This window comes from Bubalus kerabau, chromosome 14 (assembly GCF_029407905.1).
Source record: "Bubalus kerabau isolate K-KA32 ecotype Philippines breed swamp buffalo chromosome 14, PCC_UOA_SB_1v2, whole genome shotgun sequence".
In the NCBI taxonomy this organism is placed as follows: domain Eukaryota; kingdom Metazoa; phylum Chordata; class Mammalia; order Artiodactyla; family Bovidae; genus Bubalus; species Bubalus kerabau.
In genome coordinates, this window is record NC_073637.1 from 17,577,421 (window position 1) to 17,605,285 (window position 27,865).

Below are 27,865 nucleotides of genomic sequence, written 5' to 3' on the forward strand. Positions count from 1 at the left end.
AAGTGGTAAAATTTGGAATGGAGTGGAAGCTCCCTTTTCAATGATGGTGAGTTCCTGCTCTAAAAAGGAAAGTCACTCAGTCTGATTCTTTGCAATCCCATGGACTGTAGCCTACCAGGCTCCTCTGTACATGGAATTCTCCACGCCAGAATACTGGAGTGAGTAGCCATTCCTTTCTCCAAGGGATCTTCCCAACCCAGGGATCGAATCCAGGTCTTACACATTGCAGGTGGATTCTTTACCAGCTGAGCCACCAGGGAAGCCCTCCTGCTCTAAAACTCACCCACAAAGGTCACTTAAGGACCCGGAGTGAAGGATATACCTCCGGGTGATAGGGGTGGCGGCAGTGGTATGTAAATCTTGATGCCTTTACAGAACTTCTCTGGATGTCTTGTTTAACTTTGAAATAATATAGTGCCCTTCTAAAATTAAAGGCTATGTTATCCCCAAGATTTTCCAAAGTAAAATGGATACTTCAGGAAATCTCAGGGTGTTACATACTCTGGAATACCCCTCATTTGAAAAGCAGAGGTTTAGAAGATGCCCATCTCGTAGCCTCTGTGCTCACTCCCATCAGATGAACCAGTGAGAGAGCAGCTGGCAGTAATTAATAACAATTACCTCAACCTCAGGTTGATCCTGGGGGGTCAACCAGCTGGGGCTCTTAGGAACTGTCAGGAGCGCTCCCCTCAGTGTGACGACTAGAAATGAATACAGACATTACTGGATGTTGGGGGCAGGGGTTTGCAGGGAGGGGAGAGGTTAAAAGAAGAGAGGGACTGTAAAATCACTCTCCACTGTGAACCTCTACAGCACAGTGAATATCTTCCAGACTTCTACACACCCCTCTATGTGGGATGCCCTTTCTGTCTGTCAGCATTTAAGCTTTAGCTTTCTACAAGATCTAGATCTTCTGTGGAGCCTTTTCATCATTCTTGCCAAAACTGTGCTCCTTCTTGGCGCTCTGAAGCACAAAGCTGTAAAGTGATTATTTACAGGCTTAAAAGTATATAAAGCTCCTACTATATACCAACCATTATGCTAGGTTCTAGGGATACAGCATTGAAGAAGATAAACACGTCTTGCCTCATGTTGCTTACAGTCCAGCTTATTTTTTGTGTTTTTTTTTTAATTTATTTTTTTATTGAAGGATAATTGTATTATATAATTTTGTTTTCTGTCAAACCACTTTATTTTATATCACAAATGTTATTTGCAGTTCCTATATAGACTGTAAATTCCTAGAAGGCTGGGACCAAGTGACAGGTCTTGTTCATTTCTGTACCCCCTAACTCCTTACATAATATTTGGCATAGTGTTGGTATTCATAACTATTTGGTGAATAAAGACAATAATTTATTGCCCTCTCTGCATCTTCACTTGTATTACCCTAATTCAGGTTCTCGTCATTTCAAGTAGGAACACTTGACTGTTTCCAGATGAACTATCCTGACTCCATTTGCCCCATTCAGATCCCACCTTCTACAAAAACACCAGAACGAGAGGTCCAGAATTCCAGTCTTGGAAGCCATCAGCGCTTCTTGGTGCATCTGGTGTTTTAAAGACAAGTATCTGTAACATGGTTGAGTCTGCCCTTTTCTGGTCACTCCCATTCTTCACGATCACTGTGCTATTTCAGACCCCTGATGATTTATTTCTGCTGCTTCCTCTTATCTGGAGTTTCCTGTCTTCTGCTGGGTAACTCCCAACTCATCCTTGAAGATTCAGTTCAAGAAGTGCTTCTTTCTGGAAGCTTCTTCTGGACTAACTAGCAGACTAAGCTGGGTGGTCCTCTTGTGTGTCCCACAGTGCTAGTATCTACTTGTGATTTCTTTATTTAAAAAAAAACAACTTGTTTATTTCAATATTTAAGATCCTGTGTCAGATCTTAGTTGTGGCACACTGAATCTCTGGACTCTGTAGTTGTGGCTGGTGGGCTTAGTTGCTTCATGGCATATGGGATCTTAGTTCCCCAACCAGGGATTGAACTTGCATCTCTTGCATTGCAAGGCAGATTCTTGACTACTGGACCACCAGGGAAGTCCCCTAATTGTAATGTCTTAATTGGCTATTAAGGGGTATGCCTTCCCAGTTCTGCAGTGAGTTTCTTGAGAGCAGGACTACTGGCTTTCATCTTGGTATCCCAAGTGTCTAGCACAGTGACTGACAAGCAATAGGCACTTAGATTTTGTGTGAATGAAAAAGTTAGTAACTGGACCTTTTATTTAAAGTAAAAATTTCAAATAGAGGCCCTCCATGATTATATGTTTTGTTTTGTTTTTGCTTTCCACAGATATTGGTATCAACTTGACAGATCCTATGTTCAGAGGAATTTATAGGGGGGTTCAAAAGCATCAAGGTAAACTTTTCTTTTGTTAAGCTATTTATGAAGACATTTTCTGACTCAAGAGCATAAAAAGCTTAACCCACCCTTAAAACTGAAATATTAAAGGACTTATTGTGCGTCTTGGATAAAACTGTAAACAAAGTGAAACCCATATCAGCTATATTGGTAAACCACGATCATGAACATGTGTAAACTAGCTATTGTCACAAAATGTTATAAAGTATAAAACTTTGAACATGGAAATTGAGATAACCATATGCATAAAAGGCAAGCCATAGTGCTTCCGGTTCCGCCGCGGAGGCACGTGAGTTGGGCGGCGTCTGTCTCCGGCCGCGGGGCGGCGCTGGGATGGATCCCTCCTCGTCGTCCTTCTCCGCGTTGGGTATGGGCTCAGTCGACCCGCAGCTGCGGCATTTCATCGAGGTGGAGACCCAGAAGCAGCGCTTTCAGCAGCTGGTGCACCAGATGACGGAACTTTGCTGGGAGAAGTGCGTGGACAAGCCTGGACCAAGGTTGGACAGCCGGGCTGAGGCCTGTCTCGTGAACTGCGTTGAGCGCTTCATTGATACAAGCCGGTTCATCGTGAAACGACTGGAGCAGACGCAGAAATCCAGGGCAGGCTTCTCAGAAAGCCTTTCTGACTGACCTCAGCATTACCTCTTTGGAAAAGAAAGGTAGTTCGAGAAATGAAGAGCAGTTGATGGGATGGTTGAAGAAGGCTGTAGGGGAATTGGCTCCCACCTTCATCACTCTTGGGACATCCTGCCCTCTCAGAATGCACAAAGACCAGTATTTGGTGTGGGCGGGGATTTGAGGGTTAGATGTGTTTGGGGTTGTGTTTTTTTTAATGCTAATCTTGTGAAAACAGCTGATAGATGAATGGAAAACTAGATGAATATTACTGTATGTGGGACGAAGCTTTTCTCGTAGTCCCATTAACTGCTTCCTATAATTTTAATAGTGGAATTGCTTTATAATTTGACAGTGGGACCACATAGGTAATAATCTGTTAATTTGTTTTTTGTGTGGGTTCATTTCAGATTTCTGGGGATACCAGTGTACATCTTTGTGTCTCAGGGCAGCAGTCTGGGAAGAGTAATTTGGTACTTAACTGTAGGCCTCCTTATCTAGTGTTTGACTATGGGTGATGGCAAAAATGTATGGTATGTTCATACAGTACATTCCAACTTTCTGGATTATCTCCCTCCCTTATACTGTGATTCACTTAAATATCTATATAAAGTATGGTCTCAAGCTAAGACAGGTTGCCTGAGAGTCTAGAGGCCTTTAGTTAAAGGAAGCTAGCCAGTGAACATAATTTTCATACTAAACTGCCACAAGGAAGAAGTTAACTTATTCTGAATATCAGGGTCCAAAAAAGTTTATAAAGATGTGCCTAAATAAGAAAATTAAGATTTGGGCCAGTTAGAAACTAACAGCAGTATCAGGTAGAGGTGCACGCCTATTGTAAATCAGTATAGTTTCCATATACTACATCTTTTCATCATTGAAATAAAAGCTTCTAAATAAAAAAAAGCAAACCGTAAACCCAGACTTTTCGCCCTTTTGATCAACAAAACAGAAGTACAGTTCACCTATTTTGCCTTATATGGGTTTCTTTTTTTTTTTTCTTAAGGTATTGCTAGGTCTTATTATATGATAAGCACTTATCAAATAGTACTGATTTCACTTTGATTTAGTAACTGTGATTTCTATGTATTCAATATAGGATAATTAAATTATAGGTAAGTGAGTTTTTATTTACCAGATTTTAATGTGGGCTTCATCTCTTGCAGATGACTTACAGGACGTAATAGAGAGAGCTGTTCAGATTGGTGTTAAAAAGGTAAGGTTTCATTTTTGTTATTATGATTTAAAAAAAAAAACCTAAATATTGGTTAAAATACTGCAATGAGAAAGAGCCAATGCCACACTTAGCATTTTGTGATATGTATTGTTATATTAGCAAGTTAATGAAATAAAATATCAAAATATTATGTTCTCATCAGTTTAAGTGACACACACCTTGTGGGTGGTTCTTCCATGCGATCAGAAATTTAGTAAATGGCCAAGTCTTCTTGAAGAAGTTTTTTAAAACCCATCTGAATTACCAGGTTTCTTAAGGGGCAACTATTAGTAGATTTTATAACATAATTTAGCTTTGATTAGAAGTAAGCAGGCTGCAGTCCATGGGGTCCTTAGGAGCTGGACATGACAGAGCGACTTCACTTTCCCTTTTCACTTTCATGCATTGGAGAAGGAAATGGCAACCGACTCCAGTGTTCTTGCCTGGAGACTCCCAGGGACGGGGGAGCCTGGTGGGCTGCCATCTATGGGGTCGCATAGAGTTGGACACGACTGAAGCGACTTAGCAGCAGCAGCAAGCAGTCATCAAAAAGATATATCTCTAATCACTGTGTTTAGCTTTTATACTATGTACAACATTTCAAGCAACTGTGAGAACACTTTAATTTTTATGGTAATAATTTGATAATCAGGAGAATTCCTACTACTTTTACAGAGTTCTAAGCAAATGAATTTTAGCTCAGTGTCAAATTGTTTGAATAGATATTTCTCTTTAACTGGTATTTTTTAAAGTAGCAAGCTAGCCCACACATGAGCATAGGGAATAAGATTTGAGTTCCATAAGGCTTCCTGGTAGTTCAGTGGTAAAGAATCCACCTGCCAGTACAGAAGACAAAAGTTTGATCCCTGATCTGGGAAATCCCACATGCTGTGAAGCAGCTAAACCGCTGGTTGAGCATGTGCTTTAGAGCTGGGAGCCGCAACTACTGAGCCCACACACCCTAGAGCCCAGGCTCTGCGACAAGACAGTCCCCCACAATGAGAAACTCCAGCACCAAAACCAGAGAGCAGCCCCCGCTCACCACAACTAGAAAAAAGCCCGCACAGCTATGAAGACCAGCCCAGCCAAAAATAAAAATAATGAGTAAATAAACTATATATATATACATATATATACACACACACAGACATATATATATGAAGATTTAAGTTCCATAGTGTGATATCAGGGCACTTAGTAGCTACTGCTTGTAAGTTAAATAAACCTCAGTTTTAAAAAGTGACCAGTTGAGTTCTGCAGGTTGGTGTGTGACAGTCGAAGAGAGAGAAGCGTTTTGGGGAAAAAAGCAGGAAAGCATGTTTGGGAAACTTGCTGACACTCTGTTAAAGTGGACTTATTTTACTCCTTTCTGTTTCAGTTTATGATTACAGGTGGAAATCTACAAGACAGTGAAGCTGCACTGCATTTGGCACAAACAAATGGTATCCTCATATTACTCTTACCTCCCACAATGTGAATTAAGTTATTTTGAAGAAGTCTTTCTGAGAACTGCCTCAGGTACAGATACAGCATATCATGACTGTAGACACAGCAGGAAGATAGACTGATTAAGATGAAAAGATTCAAAGTGCCCATTGTCATATCAGATGAGCCCTCTTGTATTTAATAAGGATTATTTTAAGATTTCAGTTAATGAGAATTAAGTTCACTAGGCATAGAATTTAACCTCAGATATTCCCGATACAGAATTTTTGTGTGTATACTGTAATATGTTTAAGATATGAGTTGCTTTTTATTTGCTCTTTAACTTAAGCTACAAAAGATCATTTATTAAAATATTAATCATTCAGATCAGAGACACTGTGTAAGACCCCAGGAATGCAAGTCATAATTTAGTATATAACCCTTCATATGCTCACTTTATAGGCTAAATAAATACAGGCATATGAACATAAAGTTTTGGAGTTGATTCCTACAAGAACCCTAGTTATATAAAACACCCTCCTTTATCTGGCGTTTGTTTACTTAACCTTTTTGTTGTTTGTTTTTGCTGGGGAGGGGCCAGGAGCATACTTCATGTGCTTGACACTAAAGAATTAGGCATTCCATGTTATTTTTCAAAATACTGATTTATTCATTAAAAGCCGTTATTTATTGAAATCTTTTGAAAATGCATACTTCAGGATTCACTGACGCTTTAGTGATTAAAGTCCTAAAAACATCTTCCCAGAGGCTTTTGATGTGTATAAGAATATTACCTTCCATATATAATATTATTTCCATAGTACCTTCCTTACTCGTTATCCCCAGATAGGCTTTTAAAAGTTCTCGGTTCTTCCACTCCTCTGCATGTTAAAGCAGTTTTCATATTCATGTCCAAAAATGGCATTAGTATTCCAAAAATTCTTATGTGATTAATCTAGTGCATTTCTGATAGTTTGACTAGTTTATGGGTATTGTTAAAAATGGACCAGTTGAAATTATGTGATATTCTTTTTTCATATTAAATATAAATACGGGAAAATACTTTGAAAATAATCCTAAGCATTATTTTGTGCTAGATATGTTTTTCAGCACCGTTGGGTGTCATCCTACAAGATGTGATGAATTCGAAAAGAATGACCCTGATCGTTACCTGATGGAGTTGCTGAATCTTGCTGAAAGCAACAAGGGGAAGGTTGTAGCCATAGGGGAATGTGGACTTGGTCAGTGTCAACTCATCCCGTTGGTGTGACTCAGTTTGGGAAAATAGCTGATTTGTTCTTTACAGGTCATGAGTAATTCTTGATTCTTTTTTATCTTTTAAAGATTTTGACCGACTACAGTTTTGTTCCAAAGATACTCAGCTCAAGTAAGGAAATTTATTGTCTTTAGAAATTTTTGTAAAATCTTAAGGGTGGTTTTTAAACAGTTTTTATCAGTTCAGAATGTAGCTGGGTTAAGCTTCAGAGTTTTGTTTTGTTTTTTTCCTTTTGTATATAAGAAGTTAAGCGAAACAGATTCCATGCACGCTTGTATGGAATTTGTGAGGTGTGGAAGAATGCGGTTCCCTATTGGTTTAACCATCTAATTTATTAGAAACAGGGATGATTTTTACATGCTAGACTTTTGATTTTTTGTTTGATAATAAGTGCATTCATACATGAACAATTCCGGTGAAATAAATTCAGTCGTGGGGCATATGACTTAAAAGATATTTTTAAAAAAGAGTATAGGGTCAATTACCAAAGCTACAAAAGCATATTTCACTCTTGTTGGGCTTTGGATATTGTGATTGGAAGTTGCGAATCCTTTTGTAGGAGCCATGTTGAGGGTGGTGTCTTCTGAGAAAACGCCAAGCTCACAAGCTTCAGAGACCTCCTATAATACCATTGCCTATAGCTGTTAGTTGGAGTTCCTGTTGCCAGACTGTTGGGTTGTGTTGAAGGCTGAAAAGAAAAATTGTGTCATGGGCTTAATTTAGGACCTAAGCATTTTGTTGAGTTTCAGGTACAGTGTATTATCAGATGGTAAAACAGGATGAGCTTCTGGAGGAGGCTAATTTAGGTATTCATCTATTCAGCGAATATTTATGGAGTGGTATGTGCCAGAACCTGCTGGGAACTCATAGCATACAGAACTATAAATAAGGTGTAATATCTGCTCCTCGAGCATTTAAGAATAAGCAGCCCTTCATCCTGCTTAGGTTCTCAAACAAGACAGAGGAGTCTGGATCAGATTCTCTCTTCAGATACTGTCTAGCTTGCTCATAATATTTAATAGCCATTTTTGTCATATGATCTTGGATTAAGCCAGTGCTTGGTGGCCTGAAGGGGCTTTGTAAGTTATGCCTGCCAGAAGCATGCTTCCTCCTGCGCTCCCCCGCCTGCACAAGCCCCAGTGTGTCTGGCCCACGTGAAGTGCCTGCAGTGAGGAGCAGACTGACAGCGAGTCTGTCGTACCCTGGACTCCAGGGTCCAGAATGCCTGAAGGACCATAACCACGTGACATGATGGGGTGATGTTCTATGGACTCTTCCTTTCAGGCTCCATGGTAATAGAGCCTTTCAGAGCTGTTTAGTTGGTAGCTTGTTATTTGCTGTGTTTTTTCAGGGACACTGACTGATTACTGGTAGGATTACTAAATCTCTGTACCTCTCCTGAATACCATGTAGGTCAGTTCGCTTAACCTTAGAAATTCACATATTCACACTTAAATAGAGGAGCAGTTGTCTGTAATAGTTTCTTAGGTTAAGCCTGCAGGTCATAATACCTCCACTTTCATGGCTGTTTTTGGTCGAGATGAGCCTCAGGCAGTGAACAGATCATGTGGTGTGATCATCAAGAACAGTGGCAGAGTCCCCCAAGATTTCTTGCCCTTGACTTTATCCAGATGACATAAACTGATTCTGATATGCAACCGAAATGCTTTAACCTGATTTTTGCATGTGTTACATGAAAACACTGATAGTATCAGCTCTGCAGATGCTTCACCATCATCTTGAGATCAGAACTTAAAAACAGTATTTGTATAGCAGTGCATAGTTCATGGGCGCCTGTGGTGGGTCAGTGGTAAAGAACCCGCCCGCCAGTGCAGGAGACTCAGGTTTGAGAGCTTCCCTGTGTTGGGAAGATCCCCTGCAGAAGGAAATGGCAACCCTCTCCGGTATTCTTGTCTGGGAAATCCCACGGACAGAGGAGCCTAACAGGCTACAGTCCATGGGGTCAGAAAGAGTCAGACAGGACTTAGCGACTAAACGACAATGTATAGTTCATGCTTCAGCACACATGCCAGTTGTCCAGGTGCTGTCCTGTAAGACAGAGTTAAATTCCGTTGGTTAAGTCAATGATTATCAAGTGTCTCCTCGGTCTGATACAAAGAAGAATAAATATGGCAAAAACCATCACAATATTGTAAATTATCCTCCAATTAAATAAAATTTTAAAAAAAGGCTTGGTTCTTATGCCTCTACAGACAATAGAGGACATAAATAATTAAATTGGTTGGAAAAGCTATCAGAAAGTATGTGAACAGCAGAGGGAAGGACTCACTTTCTGGGGCAGTCAGATGGCTTTGCTGAGGTGACAGGATGTGACCGAGGTCTCTTCCAGAGCAGGTAAAGCTAAGGACAAACTAAAGTACCGTAGAAATTTTAAATAGATGGGCAGTTCAGTTTGAGATTTCATTTTCTTACAAAACATCAAATGACAGTTAAAAAAAACACACACCAGTAGTGATTGTATTTGGATTGTTGTCATAGAAACAGATAGCTATGTTATGTGCCTTTGCTTCCTCCTTTCCCATAAGGTGTACCGACAGCATCACCCCTATTCTCTGCCACGTAGCACTCTGTCCTTGTTTCAACATTTCTCACACTGTAATAAGTGGGTTTGTGTTAACCCCTTCCACTCTTACAACGCATTAGCGTCTGAGTTCTTCAAAGGCACAGACCAAGTCTTCCTCATGTTCTAGTTCCTATGCCACCTAGCACAGTACTCTGAGCATGATGTAAATGTGCACAGAATTTTTAATAATGAGGGAGGCATCTTTTTGATTCCTATAGAGCATCATGGATAAAAAGTTTATAATTCAGCTTTTACTGTTGAGTCTGTTGGAAGAATTTAGACTTTGGTCTGTGCTTACATATGCCAGTTGTCCATCTGACACAATTACTAGTGTGCAATTTGTCACTGTTTTGCTTTTTAAAGTAAAAATGTATAGTCAGGAAAATGATGTATGAGAAGAGACAAATAGAAAATAAATTAGTATAATGGAGTAAGGAGAGGCAACACCAAAAAAAAAACAAACAAACCTGATACTATGCTAGACAAAATACCTGAAAAAACAAACAAAAAAAGGCAATAGATAACATTGTATTAAAAATAAGACCTTTTGAGTCAGCAGATCTTTATGTTTGAATCATATCTGCCTTTTGGTGTCTTCCTTCGTAAATTTCAATTTCCTCATCTTCAAAACGGGGATACCTTTCTTAACACTTAGTGTGTTAAGTCCCTTGTGCTGTGCCCGACAGAGTCAGTACTGAAAAAGTGTTAGAAATACTGCCATCCTAAAAGAAGACACTGGCTATAGTTTTCGTTTGGGGCTTTTGAAAAGTTTTTTTTTAAAGAGAAGAAAAGAAAAGCAAGTAGATAAGGAAAAGACCTGATTTAGATATGGAAAGATTAGCCTTTAAGCATACCCTCCTTTTTCGGTTGCTTTGCCTGGTGCTGCACTCCTTTCTTTGTTTCAGGTTAAGAGTTATGTTCATTTGAGTGGGAAGAATTTGCTTTAGGTATTTTTCTTGGGATTTTAGAATGTTGATACTGTGCAGTCATATTTAATCAGACATCAGACAGAATTTCAAAATAATCATTTGGGGCTTTAAGGAACATAAGGGCTGATGGCATGGAGTGTCTCACTCTCCCATTTGGCTGAGGCAGGATTAACACCGGATTAAGGTGTACTGCTGGAATGCTTGGGTTTTGGATTTACATCAAGCCAAATTACAGGCATTCCTCGGAGATATCAGGGGTTCAGTTCCAGACCATCACAACAAAGCAAGTCACGGGCATGCTTTAGTTTCCCAGTGCATATAAAAGTTAGGTTCACACTGTATCGTAGTCTGTCAAGTATGTGATAGGATTATGTCTTAAAAAACACTATACAGACTTTAAAAATGCTTCATTGCTGAAAAATGAAGCTAACCATTTCATTGCTAACCATCATCTGAGACTTCAGCCAGTCTTTTTGCTGGCTTTTTGCTGGTAGAGGGTCTTGCCTCAGTGTTGATGGTTGTTGACTGATCAGGGTGGTGGCTGCAGCAATTTCTTAAAATAAGACAATGATGAAGTTTGCTGCATTGATTGACTCTTCCTATCACGAACTGTTTCTCTGTAGCATGCAGTGTCATGTGGTAGCATTTTACCCACAGTAGAACCTCTTTCAAAATAGGAGTCAGTTCTCTAAAACCCTGCCACTGCTTTATCAAACTCAGTTTATGTCATGTCATTTCAGCAGTCTTCACAGCATCTTCACCGGGAATAGATTTCATCTCAAGAAACAACTTTCTTTGCTCATCCATACAAAGCAACTTCTCATCCATTAAAGTTTTATCATAAGATGATGCAGTTCAGTCACATCTTTAGGCCCTGCTTCTAATTCTGGTTCTCTTGCTATTTTCATCACATCTGTAGTTACTTCCTCCACTCAAGGTTTAAACCCCTCAGGGTCATCTATGAGGGTTGAAATCAACTTCTTCCAAACTCCTGTTAATGTTGAGATTTAGACCTTTTCCCACAAATCATGAGTGTTCTTAATGGCATCTAGAATGGAGAACCTTTCTAGGTTTTCAGTTTATTTTGGCCAGATCCATCAGAGGAATTGTTATCTATGGCAGCTATAACTTTACAAAATGTTTTTCTTAAATAATAAGACTAGAAAGTAAAAATCACTCCTTGATCCATGGGCTGCAGAATGGAAGTTGTGTTAGCAGGCATGAAAACAACGTGAATCTCACTGTACGTCCCCATCGGTACTCTGGGGTGAGCGGGTGCACTGTCAGTGAGCTGTAGTATTTTGAAAGGGATCTCTTTTTCTGAGCATTGTCTTCAGCAGTGCACTTAAAATATTCAGTAAACCATGTTGTAAACATATGCTCTCATCCAGGCTTTTGTTCAGAGAAGGCAATGGCACCCCACTCCAGTACTCTTGCCTGGAAAATCCCATGGGCGGAGGAGCCTGGTAGGCTGCAGTCCATGGGGTCGCGAAGAGTCGGACACGACTGAGCGACTTCACTTTCACTTTTCACTTTCCTGTGTTGGAGAAGGAAATGGCAACCCACTCCAGTATTCTTGACTGGAGAATCCCAGGGACAGAGGAGCCTGCTGGGCTGCCATCTATGGGGTCGCAGAGTCGGACACGACTGAAGCGACTTAGCAGTAGCAGTAGCAGGCTTTTGTTATTCCCTTTGTAGAGCATAGGCAGAGTAGATTTTTAGCATAATTCTTTTTTTCTCCTTTCCCTTCCCACCCCTCCCAACCCCCACACTGTTTTGGCCGCATCACGTGGCATGAGGAACTACCCTGACCAGAGATCGAACCCATGCACCCTGCAGTGGAATCAGAGAGTCTTAACCACTGGACCACCAGGGAAGTCCTAGCATAATTCTTAAGGGTCCTAGAATTTTCAGGTTGGTAAATGAATATTGGCTTCAACTTAAAAGTCACTAGTTGCATTAGCCTCTGACAAGAGTGTGAGTGTAACCTTTGAAGCCAGGCATTGACTTCTCCTCTCTAGCTATGAAAGTCCTTGATGGTATCTTTTTTTCAACATAAAGCTGTTTCATCTGCATTGAAAATCTGTTGTTGAGTATAGTGACCTTCATTAATTATCTTCACTAGATCTCTGGATACCTTGCTGCAGCTTCTACATGAGCACTTGCTATTTCACCTTGCACTTTTTAAAAAAAAATTTATTTTTAATTGGAGGATAATTCCTTCACAATATTGTCATGGTGTCTGCCATGCATCAACATGAATCAGCCATACATATACATATGTCCCCTCCCTCTTAAACCGCCTTTAAACCAGACTTCGTGGTTGTCTTATTTTGAGAATTGCTGCAGCCACCCCAAACTTCATCTTGTACTTTTATGTTATAGAGATAACATAGAGGTTTTCTTAAACCTCACAAACCACCCTCTGCTGGCCTCAGACTTTCCTACTGCAGCTTCCTCACCTCTCTCAGCCTGCATAGAACTGAAGTTAATTAGGATCTTGCTCTGGATCAGGCATTTAGCTTAAGGGAATGTTATGGCTGGTGTGATCTAATATCTAGACCACTAAAACTTTCTCCATGTCAGCAGTAAGGCTGTGTTGCTTTCTTATCATTTGTGTATTCAGGGGAATAGCACTTTTGTTTCCTTTAGGAACTTTAACTTGGCGTTTACAACTTGGCTAACTGACTCAAGAGGCCTAGCTTTTGGTCTGTCTTGGCATTAAAAGTGCCTCCCTTGCTAATCTTAAATATTTCTAGCTTTTGATTTAAAGTGTGAGACCCGAAATGCTTCCTTTTATTAGAACACTCAGAGGCCATTCGTTGTAGGATTATTAGTTGGCCTAATTTCAATGTTGTTGTGTCTCAGGGAATAGAGAGGCTCAAGGAGAGGGAGAGAGCCGAGGGGACACACACACTGTTGATCAGTTTTGCTGTCTGCTATGGGCAAGGTTTGTGGCACCCCAAAACCACAATTATAGTGAGATCAAAGATCACTGGTCACAGATCCAGTCATGAAAATACGGCAATACAATACAGTACAAATATGATCATGAAAAAGTTTGAAATATTACAGGAATTATCAAAATGTGACACAGAGACACAAAGTGAGCAAATGCTATTCGAAAAATGGCACCGATAGACCTGCTTCATGTGGAGTTGCCACAAACCTTCAATTTGTAAAAAAAACAAAAACAAAAACCAAAAAACAGTATCTGAGAAGCTCAATAAAACAAGATATGTCTGTAATAATTACTGGTACTCTGAAGTTGAACTTTTCAAGCTCTTGTCCTTAGCTATTGTTGACCTTGAAATCAAAGCAGCAGTACTACAACCAGAAGCAAATTAAAACTTTGCTAAAAAGAGCAAATCTAACTGAAGTAAAGATTAATTCCCATTTCTGAATTTTTAAAAACCCTAAATAAAAGAAGCTGAGAAGTCTCTTAATAGGTGCCACTTCCTGCCCTTTAGCTTCTGTTATTTTATTATCGCTGTGGGTTGTTTTTCCTTTAAAGCCAATAGTCATAGGATGTTAAGTACCAATTATCCTCAATTTGTATTATTAGGAATGATGTTTTACCTCTTAGTTTTCTTATATAATACCTAGTTAGTAGCTTGAGCACATCAACCTTTCTTTCCTCAAAGTATATAAAATCCCTGTAAGCATATTGGGCATCTGTTATTTTCATAAATTGTGCTTTTGCCTCCTCTGTGATAGGAAGGCATATTTCCAAGCTGATCATTAGATTCTGTAAATCTGTGTCTTGGTTGTGTGGCTCTGTGTAGCCAGAAGCCAGATAGATACAGAGTAAACTTTACATAATGACTAGAGAACACTTCACTGCTGACATTTGAATTACTTTAGAGGTTATGGAAGTAATGACTAGTAGTAATTATTAAAATATTTTTTTCTTCCAAGTGTTTGTTTATATTTCCTACACTGTGAAGTTTCAGCACCATGATAATTAACTGAAAGTATTTTTACTTACTCTAGTCCAGCAGAATCTGAAACAAAAAACAAAAAAATGATGGATAATACATAGACCACCAACTTTAGGATGACTGTTTCTTTGAGAAGTACATTTCTATTTCTGATTTTTAAATTGAAGACTGTCAAGAGTTTTACAAAGGAGGTGCTCTAGGAAAATAGTTGTCTGGCATTTCCAGGAGATGGGATATAGGAAAACACAGCAAAGGAGATTTAAGTTAAATAGAAAAGTTGTTCTTCCAAACACCTTAATAAAAGCTAAACCCTTGTCTGTAACTCCTGGTTTAGCTTAAATTGCATGACCATTAATGAAATCGAGAGGGACCACCACTGAAATGAAAGGAGACATGAACTTCCACCCTGTCATGTCCTGTGATATTGTCATTATATGAAAGCCTCTTGTGTGTTGATCTTAGACAAGGTCATATACCCGCTCTGACATCAGCTCTTTCCTATTCTAGGGTTACTTTGAGGATTAGATGAGATAATGGTATGAGGCGCTTGAAAAACCTTTTTCTAAAGTCCTGTAAAATGTTCAGGACTGCCACTTTATCATGTAGTTTTCATTTTTCTGAAAGAGTATTGCAGTTTTTGTGCTCATTCGTTTAATAAATCCTCTGCATTGTTTTTCAGGGACTCCTTTTTGCTCAGTGGCAGTAACTTCTTGTGTAACAGCACATGAAAACCACTGAGTGTAACGCCTGGCTGCTCCCTGGGATGAGTTGATTCCCACTGGAGGTGGCCAGCCAGCTTTGGGGACAAGGAGCTGGCCGTGTCTCTTCTGCCACCAACACCTGCTTTGGGGGAAGGGATCCATGGGTGTTAGGAGGGTGTCCACTTCATTTGTTGGGATTTAGTCAGAAAGCTAGTTAAAAGTAATTATTTGGGGAAAACAGTCCCCATCACTGTAAACTTAAACCTTATATAGCTCTTTACTTCCAGCAATGACATGGTAAAGAACTACCTAATTACCTGGCAGTTATAATGGAAAAACTAACAGACATTTCTGAAAATAATTTTGTAATCCCAGAAAATCAAGTATCGCTTTAGGGAGTCTTTATAAAAGCCTTTGGCTAGGTCTGATGTATTTTAAATGCCTGAATTCATTACTTCTGTTCTATAATTTCTAGAGAATAAAAGCCCTTTAACTTAAAAATCATTTGACAATTATCTTTCTCATGCTAAAATAAAATTCTTAATGAGGAAAAAAAATTTTTTTTGCATTATGCAGGTATTTTGAAAAACAGTTTGAACTGTCAGAACAAACGAAATTACCCATGTTTCTTCATTGTCGGAACTCACATGCTGAATTTTTGGGTGAGCTAAAGCTAATATCATATAAGAATTTGCAGAAATCAAACTATTTGCTAAAAGGTATTTCTGTTTTAAATTCACAGACATAATGAGAAGAAATAGAGATCGGTGTGTAGGTGGAGTGGTAAGTATAGAAATTACTTTTAATGATGCACAAAAGTGACTTGGTTATTAAGGTTGGCCACTAAAAAGTAATTTAGATGTCAGCAATAAAGTTACTAAGGTTCTGCTCTCTCTTAAATTGAGGGCATATAAATTTACTGTTGAATCTATGGACCAGATAAGGTATAAATATAAACCATACTTTTTTAGTTGCATTTACTTTGTTCAGAGTACAAGAATGAGTACAGAATTCTGTTCACAAGAAAATCCCATGAATTTAGTTCTACACTTTGTAATAGTCTGCATGATCTTTTTCTCTGCTTCTTCCCTCAGCCATTCCTCAGTGTTTTTCCATTTAAATTTTGAGCAAAATATAAATTTAATAATATTTTAAAATATTTCAGCACTGTTTTCAGCTTTGCATTAATTTCTTGTAACTGTATTTGTTACTGTCACTCTGATTAGAGACATATTCTCATTTATGTAGTTTGCTTCTGTGAGCTGTGGTCATTCAGTTCCATAAATATTATCTAACACTTAGCTTGGATATCCATAGCATTTTTTTTTTTTTAATCATAGACTCCTTTGAAAATTGCCTCAGAAAAATGCTCACGTCTACAATTTTCACATGTAATTTTAGGGGAGACTCACTGATCTCTAGCAAAGCTGTTGCCCAGGTGTATGAAATCCCATAGTTACACTGTGCCAGAAAAGGAGGTGGAGCTGGAAGGAGCGCATACTGTATGCCCACACTGCATTGCTTTGATAGTTTTGTGTATATTTTCTCAAGGTTTTAGCTTCTGCTTCCTAGTTCATACCACTAGTGATATGCACGTTTCCTGCACTGCTCTGCTGTTTCCATCCTGCACACTTTCATCTGTCCTTTCAGTCAGTTCAGTCGCTCAGTCGTGTCCACCTCTTTGCGACCCCATGGACTGCAACACGCCAGGCTTCCCTGTCCATCACCAACTCCCAGGGCTTGCTCAGATTCATGTCCATTGAGTTGGTGATGCTATCCAGCCATCTCATCCTCTGTTGTCCCCTTCTCCTCCTGCCTTCAATCTTTCCCAGCATCAGGGTCTTTTCCAGTGAATCAGTTCTTTGCATCAGGTGGCCAAAGTATTGGAGTTTCAGTTTCAACATCAGTCCTCCCAATGAATATTCAGGACTGATTTCCTTTAGAATTGACTGGTTTGATCTCCTTGCAGTCCAAGGGACTCTCGAGAGTCTTCTCCAACACCACAGTTCAGTGCTCAGTTTTATGATCCAACTTTCACATCCATACACGACTATTGAAAAAACGATAGCTTTGACTAGGTGGACCTTTGTCGACGAAGTAATGTCTCTGTTTTTGAATATGCTGTCTAGGTTTGTCATAGCTTTTCTTCCAAGGAGCAAGCGTCTTTTAATTTCATGGCTGCAGTCACCATCTGCAGTGATTTTGGAGCCCCAGAAAATACAGTCTGTCATTTTTTACATTGTTTCCCCATCTATTTGCCATGAAGTGATGGGACTGGATGCTGTCATCTTCGTTTTTTAATGTTGAGTTTTAAACCAGCTTTTTCACTCTCTGCTTTCACTTTCACCAAGAGTCTCTTCAGTTCTTCACTTTCTGCCATAAGGGTGGTGTCATCTGCATGTCTGAGATTATTCATATTTCTCCCGGCAATCTTGATTCCAGTTGTGCTACATCCAGCCTGGCATTTTGCATGATGTACTCTCCATATATGTTAAATAAGCAGGATGACAATATACAGCCTTGATGTACTCCTTTCCCAATTTGGAACAGTCTGTTGTTCTGTGTACAGTTCTAACTGTTGCTTCTTGACCTGCATACAGATTTCTCAGGAGGCAGGTAAGGTGGTCTGGTATTCCCATGTCTTTAAGAATTTTCCACAGTCTATCGTGATCTACAAAGTCAAGGCTTTGGCGTAGTGGATAAAGCAGATGTTTTCTGGAACTCTTGCTTTTTCTGTGATTCAGCAGATATTGGCAATTTGATCTCTGCTTCCTTTGCCTTTTCTCAATCCAGCTTGAACACCTGGAAATTCTTGGTTCATGTCCTGCTGAAGCCCAGCTTGGAGAATTTTGAGCATTACTTTGCTAGCATGTGAGATGAATGCAATCATGCGGTAGTTTGAACATTCTTTGGCATTGCCTTTCTTCAGGATTGGAATGAAAACTGACCATTTCCAGTCCTGTGGCCACTGCTTTTTCCAAATTTGCTGGCGTATTGAGTGCAACACTTTCACAGCATCATTATTTTAGGATTTGAAATGCCTCAGCTGCAATTCTGTCACCTCCACTAGCTCTGTTCATAGTGATGCTTCCTAAGGCCCACTTGACTTTGGACTCCAGGATGTCTGGCTCTAGGTGAGTGATCACACCGTCGTGGTTATCTGGGTCATTAAGATCTTTTCTATATAGTTCTTCTGTGTGTTCTTGCCACCTCTTCTTAATATCTTCTGCTTCTGTTAGGTCCATACTGTTTTTTGTCCTTTATTGTGCCCATTTTTGCATAAAATGTTTCCTTGGTGTCTCTGATTTTCTTGAAGAGATCTCTAGTCTTTGCCATTCTATTGTTTTCCTCTATTTCTTTGCACTGATCATGTAGGAAGGCTTTATGGTCTCTCCTTCCTATTACTTGGAACTCTGCATTCAGATTTGTATATCTTTCCTTTTCTTGCCTTTTGCCTTCTCTTCTTAGCTATTTGTAAGGCCTCCTCAGCTATTTGTAAGACTTCCATTTTGCCTTTTTGCATTTCTTTTTCTTGGGGATGGTCTTGATCACTGTCTCCTGTACAGTGTCACAAACCTCCATCCATAGTTCTTCAGGCACTCTATCAGATTGAATCCCTTGAATCTATTTGACTTCCACTGTATAAGTGTAAAGGATTTGATTTAGGTCATACCTGAATGGTCTAGTGGTCTTCCCTACCTTCTTCAATTTCAGCCTGAATTTTTCAATAAGGAGTTCATAATCTGAGCCACAGTCAGCTCCCGGTCTTGTTTTTGCTGACTGTATAGAGCTTTCTCCATCTTTGGCTGCAAAGAACACAATCAATCTGATTTCAGTATTGACCATCTGGTGATGTCCATGTGTAGAGTCTTCTCTTGTGTTGTTGGAAAAGGGTGTTTGCTATGACCAGTGCGTTCTCTTGGCAAAACTCTATTAGCCTTTGCCCTGCTTTATTCTGTACTCCAAGGCCAAACTTAAGCTGTTACTCCAGGTATCTCTTCAGTTCCTACTTTTGCATTCCAGTCCCCTATAATGAAAAGGACATCTTTTTTTGGTGTTAGTTCTAGAAGGTCTTGTAGGTCTTCATGGAACCATTCAACTTCAGCTTCTTCAGCATTAGTGGTTGGGGCATAGACTTGGATTACTGTGGTATTGAATGGTTTGCCTTGGAAACGAACAGAGATCATTCTCTCATTTTTGAGAATGCACCCAAGTGCAGCATTTCGGACTCTTCTGTTGACTCTGAGGGCTACTCCATTTCCTCTAAGGGATTCTTGCCCACAGTAGAAGATATAATGGGTCATTAGTTCACTGATTCCTAAAATGTCAATGTTCACTCTTGCCATCTCCTGTACTTTATACAGATGCCATCATCATCTGTACTTTACTGATGCTATAATTTGTCCTTTAGAAGCTGTGCTTGGGAATTGAGGGAGGCTTTCATTAATGCCCTTAAGATTATTAATGGCACTTACAACCTTCAGGCTCTACCTCTCAGACCATTTTCTTTATTTGTAAATAGAATTTATTTGGATGATTTCATAATATAGTTGGATACTCGGGTGGCACAGTGGTAAAGAATCTGCCTGCAGTGAAGGAGACAAGGGTTTGATCCTGGGTCAGGAAGATCCCCTGGAGAAGGAAATGGCAAACCACTCTGGTATTCTTTCCTGGGAAATCCCATGGACAGAGGAGCCTGGTGGACTACAGTCCGTGGGATCATAAAAGAGTCAGACACAATTTAGTGACTAAACAGCAACAATAATACAGTTGACCTTTGAACAGTGTGGTGGTGGTGGGTAGGGGCACTGACCCTGTGTGCATCGGATATCCGTGTATAACTTAGTCAGCCCTGTGTATGCGCATTGCCCTCATGGTTCTGCCTCTGCAGATTAAACCTACAAAGGATCATGTAGTACTGTAGAATTTACTGTTGAAAAAAACCAGATGTAATTGGACCTTCTCAGTTCAGGCCTGTGTTGTTAAAGGGTCAGATGTAGTTTAAAAAAATTAACAGCAACAACAAATCCAACCTGTTTGACATTTATTTTAAAAATTGCCAAATAAGAACTAATCTTCTACAGTGGTTTATGAGGGTTGTATTTCAAATTATCTGGTGCTATCAGAGGCTCTGTTTCTTTCTATTCAGCTGAAAATGCTGAGAGGTAGAACCAACTCTTTTGAACAGCTGTGTTAAGTTTTCTTTGTTTTTGAGAAACACATTATCCACAAGTGTGTTCAGACTCTAGATTCTGTATTAACATGACATCACTTGTTTAGTGTTTAAAGGAGTCATTTCACGTATTGTTTTGATTACATATGAAATAACAAATATATCAAAAAGTGTAAAAATTTTTGCTTTAACCCCTTTATCTTTGAAGGAGAAAAAGACCATCTTAATCCATTTTGCTTGAGCTGATATAGACTATGTAACAATTTACAATTTAATGATGTTCTTACAATCTCTATAGATCTTAAAGTTTGTCTCTTAATTCTCTTTTAGGGAGAAAAGTATCCTCTTAACGGAAAAATGGACATCTAAAATTTTAAATAGTTGTGTACATGTCCCCTTTAACTTATGCCTTGCCTAGAATGTGGCTCCCTCCTCCAATCCCCTTCCTAGAGGTACAGAGACCTCAGCACAGCCACAGACAGAAATTCTAGGCAACCATCTCCTCCTTTCCTCATCACATTGGAGACAACAGGTTATAATTGTGCAATTTGATTTGAAAATAAAAACTGTAGTGGCCACCTTTGAAATCCCATGTTCCAAATATCCATATTGCATTTATATTTTTATTTAGAAAGCCTTATTAAGGTTATTAAGAATTTTAAAGAAAAAGTATTATAATAAAATTGTGCCTTCATGTCCTTAGGTGCATTCATTTGATGGTACCAAGGAAGCAGCAGCTGCTTTGATGGACTTGGGTCTCTATATAGGGTTCAATGGTTGGTAGGTCCTTACGTGCTTTTATTTTTTTTTTTTAACTTTTATATTAAACAGATTCCTTAAATTGTGTTATAGTGAAATGCTGATAAAGATTTAAATTTGTTTTATTAAAATTTGTATTGCATTGATCTTGGTCTGTGCATTTTAGTAATAAATGTAAGAAATTAAATAGTATGTTACTATTCCAAATTAAAGCTCGAAAATTATAAACTGCCATCCTGTGTTCCAGTGATGGAAAACAATTTTCTGCTGAGGTCAGCAGCTAGCTTTCTCTAGCAATGCAGTTTATTTTCGGATCATTTTATCCCTTTAAAACATGTATGTGTTCCCAGCATTGCATATACATGAGTGATATCCATCTGTGAGGGAAAGGTCACGCTATGACAGTCGTTTTCCGTCTCTGTAGGCCAAGAAACAGAGGCACAGAGAAGTTAGTATACAGGTGTAAAGTCACTCAGTGTGAGAACTTTATGCTCTTCCTCACTTGGTGACCTTCCTGCTTTTATACACACTTAAACTTCAGGCACCCAATGCAGTCCACTAGCATGCTGGGTCCCTGGGCTCAATTTCTTCCAAATGAGTTTTTTAATTTGGCGAGTTTTTACCAGTGTCTTTTCTCAGGATATCAGTGTAGCTCAGTAAATAAATTGCAAAATAGTAAGTCTTCCTTCCCCTCTTCAGTGTTTTAGTTCATTATTTTTATTTTTTTTTTTTACTAAATTCCATTTTTGAGAATAGAAACATGAAATTATTTGCTCTAGAATTAAGACCTAAGTAAATGTCCTAGATGCTTCTTTCATATTTTAACAGTGATTTAATTAATTTTATAGTACATTACAGGTGGCTCAGTAGTAAAGAATCCTGCTGCTAAGCAGAAGACAAGGGTTTGATTCCTGGGTCAGGAATATGCCCTTGAGAAGGGAGTGGCAACCCACTCTGGTATTCTTGCCAGAAAAATCCCATGGACAGAGGAGCCTGGCAGGCTATAGTCCATGGTGTTGCAAAGAGTCAGACACAACAGCAGCAGCAGCACCCTTAAATGAAATTGTGGGTCAACATACCCAGTTCTGGCCTGTCCCACAAGGAGCTTCCAGGAAGAATCTCCATTCAGAGAGCTGGCAGTAAAATAGTCCTATTTACACAAGAGCAGAGGAAACCCAACATGGGCAACACAGGCCTCCTTAAACATAACCAGGGAACCAACAGATAAATGAGGTGAACCAGCAGAAAGAAAGAGATCTATATAAACAGAAAAATGAACATTAGAGGAAACTATTTAGGGAAAAGCACTTTAAAAGAGATCCTATAAAGATTTGAGATGTTGCATCTATAAAATATGAACAGAATGCTACAGGAAAAATATAAAAGAGCTTCTTAAAGATTAAAAAAAACTTTAAAACATTTTTAATTTTTAAAAAAGATTAAAAATTAATGTGTTAAAAATAATAGCACCACTGGAGGAAGCTTAGGGAATCAACACACTTTAAAGATTTTTTTTATTTACCTCTACCACTGAGAACCTAGTAGTCAGGAACTTTCACTTTATACAGGTATTCTAGCTAATAAATGACAGGCTGATGGAATTATAGTATCATCATTTTGCCAACTCCTTATGAACTAATCAGTCTAGGCAGTGGGCATCCACATCTGACTTAAAGGACAACTAGGTATTATGTGCTTCTGGAGAGAAGATCATACATACTACTGCCAATGAAAATCTTGCCAAAAAATAAAATTCAACTTGAATCCGATCAAGAGTCTGGATTGCACTTTAGAGCTCCTTGAAGAAATGCAGAGGACACAGGACCCTGTTAAAAGACAATGCACAGATGAAATCAAGACGGGGAGATTATCAGGGCAAACAACTGGATTTTTTCAACATATTTTATGGGGGAAAAAAGAGATGCAGAACTTAATAGGTTAAGAAATTTAGAACACTGATGACCACTGTAATATTTGTCCCTCATTTGAACCCTAGGTCAAACAAAGGGGGCAGGTATGACAATTTGAATACTAGATATGATATAGATGTGATAGAGAATCGGATTTTTCTTAACATAATAGTATTGTTTTTTAAAAAGTCCTTATGCTTAGAGATGTGTTAAAATGTTGAATCCATACTACATTTGGGCTTTACTTATTGGGAGACAGAAGGGATAAGTGGATGCACAAGATTAATCAGGAGTTGATAATTGATGGGGTTAGATAATAAATACAGGCAGAGAGTTCTATATATTCTAGTTATGTATCTATTTGAAACTCCATAAATAGTTATAACAGGTCTTGAAGTAAAAAGTGCAACATAAAGACAGTATTAGTCATCATCACATTATATAGCAAACCATCCCAAAACTCCTTGGCATATTACATTAAACTTTAACACATGGGTCTGAGTCAGGTGGGGTTTAATTGGTAATGTGAGCTCTCTGCTACAGGATACATGTTGGGTTCAGATCTTCACCCTGTGTTTTCATTCCGGATGCCTAGGCACCCGGGTAACAGCTACTTAGTGCATGCTTATCTCAGAAGATCCTGAGTGCCACTGTAAATCACAAAAGTGCATTCCAAGCCTCTGGCCATATCATCCCGTTAGTCAAAGCAAGTCTTGAGGCCATGGCCAGATTCAGGTTCCTTCTTCCTACTAAGAAATCATGGCAAAGGTGCAGATACATAATTCTGTCAAAGGAGAGAGAACTGGAACCAATAATCCAGTCTGTCTCAGAGTCAGAAAATGAAAATTAATCCCCCAGAAAAAGAGGTATGAAAGAAGCAGGGCCTAGGAGACCAATTCAGGAGTCCTAAACTTGACTAAGAGAAGTCCTAGAGGGAAGGGAGAAAATGAAAGAGGAAACGTCCTGTTTTTCCATAACGTTTTCCCTGAGTTAGGCATGGGGGAAGATCTCAAACAGTTTCATGCCCGAAAACATTATCAAGTTTCAGAATGTCTAGAGTAATGGAAGATCGTACAAGTTTCCAGATTTGGGAGGGTGAGGAATGAGGGGTGCAGTTCAAAATCTTTAAAAGATGAACATAGACTGTTACAGAAAGTTACTGTATGATCAACTGATAAACATAAAAAATTTCATCCCCCCACCCCCCCACACACAAAATTTCATCCCCTGAAGTCTCCTGCTTGGAACAGATCTTAATCTAGATTCTATAAGGACAGGATGTGCAAACACTTTTCTAAAGTACACTTCCATTGTAGCCAACCAAAGTCCTTCAGGATTTTGGGTTAGTTTTGTAATGTTTTAGACAAGTTTATAGTATGAAAAAGTTGTTATTCATTAAATACACTTTTATATATGAGTAACTTTTCTTTTTAAAGCTCACTGAAAACTGAGGCTAATTTGGAAGTTCTCAAGTCAATACCTAGTGAAAAATTAATGATTGAGACTGGTAAGTTTGCTTTTAGAACTTAATTTTCATATTAAACCATACCCCCAAGAGTTAGAGAAAAGTAATAACAAATATTTTATTTTGAAAAGCATGCTCAAACCTCAACAATTGTCAGAAAGTCTTTGGGGAGTTGTAATGGAAAAATATTGATGCAAGCAATTTTTTCAGTTTAGAAGCTTGACTAAGCCTAAGCATTTAAAAATGTGAGATTATGTGGCAACTAAGGAGGTATTTTATTAAACAAGAATGGGTTCAAAAACTATTCAGAATTTTTTTATACAATGGCTTAATTGTACAATACTTTTAAAGTAATGCAAACATTTAAATCAAATTGGGTTTAAGAATTTTAGAAATTAATCTGTTGCCTCGGAATAAAAAGTTCAGAGCTAAAAATTCTGTCTATAGCCTGAACTCGAGGCTCTTCTTATACACATGGAGTTTTTAAATAAGTCAAGACTGAGGCATTCTGAAGAAATCAGGTATATTTCCTTAGGGAAGTTATGAAAATTATTAATGGTTGTAAAATATGTAAACTATTTTAATCCTTTATTAGAGAGTTAGGTAAGTAAATAATCCCAGTATCCAAAGCACAGGTGGGGACTTCCCTGGCAGTCCAGTGGTTAAGACTCCATGCTTCCAATGCAGGGGGCGTGGGTTTGATCCCTGGTCAGGGAACTAAGATCCTGCATGTCAAACTGTGCAGCCAAAAAAAAAAAAAGCCACTGTTTTACATTCAGTGGAGGCAAAAAAAGTTTTAAATGTTTTCATGTTACTACTGTATTTTGTTTTAGTTAGCTTTAGATCTTTTTTTTTAAAAGCATATTGTTAGTGGGGGAAGAGGAATAAAAGTTTTAAAAGAATTTGTACAGTTCAAGATTTTATCTTGTACTTTTATTTTATTTAACTTTACAATATTGTATTGGTTTTGCCATATATCAAAATGAATCTGCCACAGGTATACATGTGTTCCCCATCCTGAACCCTCCTCCCTCCCCATACCATCCCTCTGGGTCGTCCCAGTGCACCAGCCCCAAGCATCCAGTATCGTGCATCGAACCTGGACTGGTGACTCGTTTCATATATATTATACATATTTCTTGTACTTTTCTTAAAGCTGTTTTCTGTTGCCTTTTACCATTTAAGCTGAATCATGGCTTATCTTTTTTAGAGGTTATATAATAGTTTGATAATATTCACTAAAAAAAATAATTTAAAAAGGTAAATATCTTTGAGAATCTTTCTTTGCTTACCTTTAGATGCACCTTGGTGTGGAGTCAAAAATACACATGCTGGATCAAAATATATAAAAACTTCATTTCCTACCAAAAAGAAGTGGGAAAACGGGCACTGTTTGAAAGACAGAAATGAACCCTGCCACATAATGTAAGTGTCTTGTTTTCATGGCCTTCAGAATATTAAAGTCAATCACCAATACTGTTTACAAAATGAATTCAAGGGACAGAATTAAAGGTGAAATCCAAATGAAGTTATCAAAGACCATTGTAATGCAGTGATTTGGAGGAATTTGTATCAGCTCGTTTTTTTTTTTTTTTCATATCCTCTCAACCCAAAGTGGTTTTATTATAGCAGTAAGAACTTTAAGTGATTCTGGTCATTTGTCATTTTGTAGGGAGGGGGAAAGCTCTTAAAGCTGTCCATAGATAGAATTACCGTACCTGGCTTAAGTTCTGTTATCTTGCAGGATTCCTGCTGATGGTTATAAAAGCACAATCTTAGCAGGAGACCCAAATGATTTCACAGCTTGAATAAACCTAAGAAATAACACTGTTCTTTAAGCCTCTGAACAAAAGGACAAATCATAGAAAGGATTTCCTTTTTCCAACTGAAAAAAAGTGCAGAACTTTATAGAATTTTATTTCCTTGGGAAAATCAACATTTGCAAACTGAAAAATTTTAGACTACATTTCAGAAAAAAACATGCCTCTGGTCTAATGCTAAATACTAACTACTAATTAGCATCTATTAACAGTTTTATGTTTTAATTATTTGAATAGAGATTCCGTCCCCCCCCCCCCCCCCCCCCCCCCCCCCCCACACACACACACACTTTAGATTGTAAATTCCATGAAATACATTCTGGAGCTCTTGTCAAGTATCAGAGGGGAGATACAGGTTACTGAGGCCACACGAAAGAATGAAGACCGTTCCCACCCTTACCCCACCAGATAAGTAGGTACACTGTGCCGGGCACTTTGGGTAAGGCATTAAACAAGTCTGACAAAGATCCTCCTGGAGCAAACAAGCAGATAGTAAGTATAACCCAAGACAGTAGTGCTGTTATAGGGGTAGGAACATACACAGGACAGAGCAGCTGCCTGCCCTGAGGGGAAATAAGAGCGCTTAACTCAAGTGACATTTCAACTGTTTTCTAAGCTGGACTGGGAGTTAGGCCAGACCGAGATACACACACACCTTGAGCGAAGGCAGGCTGGGGAAGAGCTGGGAACAGTGACCGCAGTGTGGCAGAAAGTAGGATGATCAGTAAGTGATAGGGAGGATAGGCCAGAGAGTGTGGCTCGTGTGCCACCATCTGTGGTTTAGATTTTACCCGAAAGGATTTTGAGCAGGAAAGTTACTGAACTGGTATCAATCAATCCGTATGGAGAAAAGACTGGAAGGGAGACTGGTGGCAGGAATCATACTGATTTCTCAGTATTGTGTCAATTTCCAATTCCAAGTAGTTAATAGAAGAAAACTCTGTAATTTGCTAAGAAAATGGGTCTTTAGTGTCCCTTTAAATGTTAATAGATTTGCTTTTAGCATACTTTGTCAGATAAAAATTTCAGTCACTTCATTTCATGTATGTTAAACAAAGCATTTGTCACTATTATAGAACTTAAAAGTTCCAGTTAATCTCTAATCTCTGTCTCTGATTCCTCTAGGTGTTCATATTTTAAAAACCCATAAAGGGAAACAAAAAGCTTAAGACAAAGAATATTTAATGTTTAATTCGACTGAATTTTCTGATTCATGTGTAAGAAATATTCTGTCTACATTGCAATACTGCTAGAAAACACTACTGATAATTACCATCGTTCTAGGCAAAGAAAGTGAAAGATTGGCACCTTTCTGTTGCAGGGCAAAACCTACAGGAAGAGAAAGCGCCTCTCTCCCCGCCCTCCCCGCTCCCCCCCAATAACCGTACACTTCCAGTACACTTCCAAGTAACGTGTTCTTAACTTCCTCTGCTGTCACTGTGCTGGTGATGATGCGGCAGTTTCTTGCTGCCCTTTACAACTAGTTCTCTAAGCAATGGCTTTCAAACTGGCTGCTATCCCCACAGTACCACAGTGTGACTTGGTACATATTTGCATATATAAATATAACCTGAACAAAAATGGAACACTATTTCTCTTACTAAATGCAAATGTACTTTTAATTTTTTAAAAGTTCCTTATGACCCACTAATGTGTAACGACCCCCCAGTTTAAAAGGACTCTTCATTT

General features: G+C 38.8%; 2 protein-coding genes across 10 annotated transcripts in view; both read left to right on the forward strand.

Annotated features, from left to right (window-relative positions):
- TATDN1 (TatD DNase domain containing 1) overlaps window positions 1–27,865 on the forward strand; it is a 32,182-nt gene that overhangs the window by 3,823 nt on the left and 494 nt on the right. For 2 of the 9 annotated variants that reach the window (XM_055545868.1, XM_055545864.1), the window contains exons 2-11: window positions 2,294–2,359; window positions 4,144–4,193; window positions 5,572–5,635; window positions 6,716–6,859; window positions 6,963–7,005; window positions 15,626–15,711; window positions 15,792–15,832; window positions 20,926–21,002; window positions 24,328–24,398; window positions 25,655–25,781. In XM_055545868.1, coding sequence (XP_055401843.1) covers window positions 2,320–2,359; window positions 4,144–4,193; window positions 5,572–5,635; window positions 6,716–6,859; window positions 6,963–7,005; window positions 15,626–15,711; window positions 15,792–15,832; window positions 20,926–21,002; window positions 24,328–24,398; window positions 25,655–25,781 — 743 coding nt within the window. In that variant the 5' untranslated portion in view covers window positions 2,294–2,319. Of the gene's footprint in view, window positions 1–1,579; window positions 1,699–2,293; window positions 2,360–2,951; window positions 3,022–4,143; window positions 4,194–5,571; window positions 5,712–6,715; window positions 6,860–6,962; window positions 7,006–15,625; window positions 15,712–15,791; window positions 15,833–20,925; window positions 21,003–24,327; window positions 24,399–25,654; window positions 25,782–27,865 lie in introns of those variants that run through there. The other 7 variants (XM_055545872.1, XM_055545865.1, XM_055545867.1 and 4 more) reach the window with 6 other exon arrangements.
- Window positions 2,465–2,992, forward strand: LOC129626627 (mitochondrial import inner membrane translocase subunit Tim8 A-like). Its single transcript, XM_055545875.1, has one exon. It carries the CDS (start codon window positions 2,696–2,698, stop codon window positions 2,990–2,992), a length of 297 nt encoding a protein of 98 aa, XP_055401850.1. The 5' UTR covers window positions 2,465–2,695.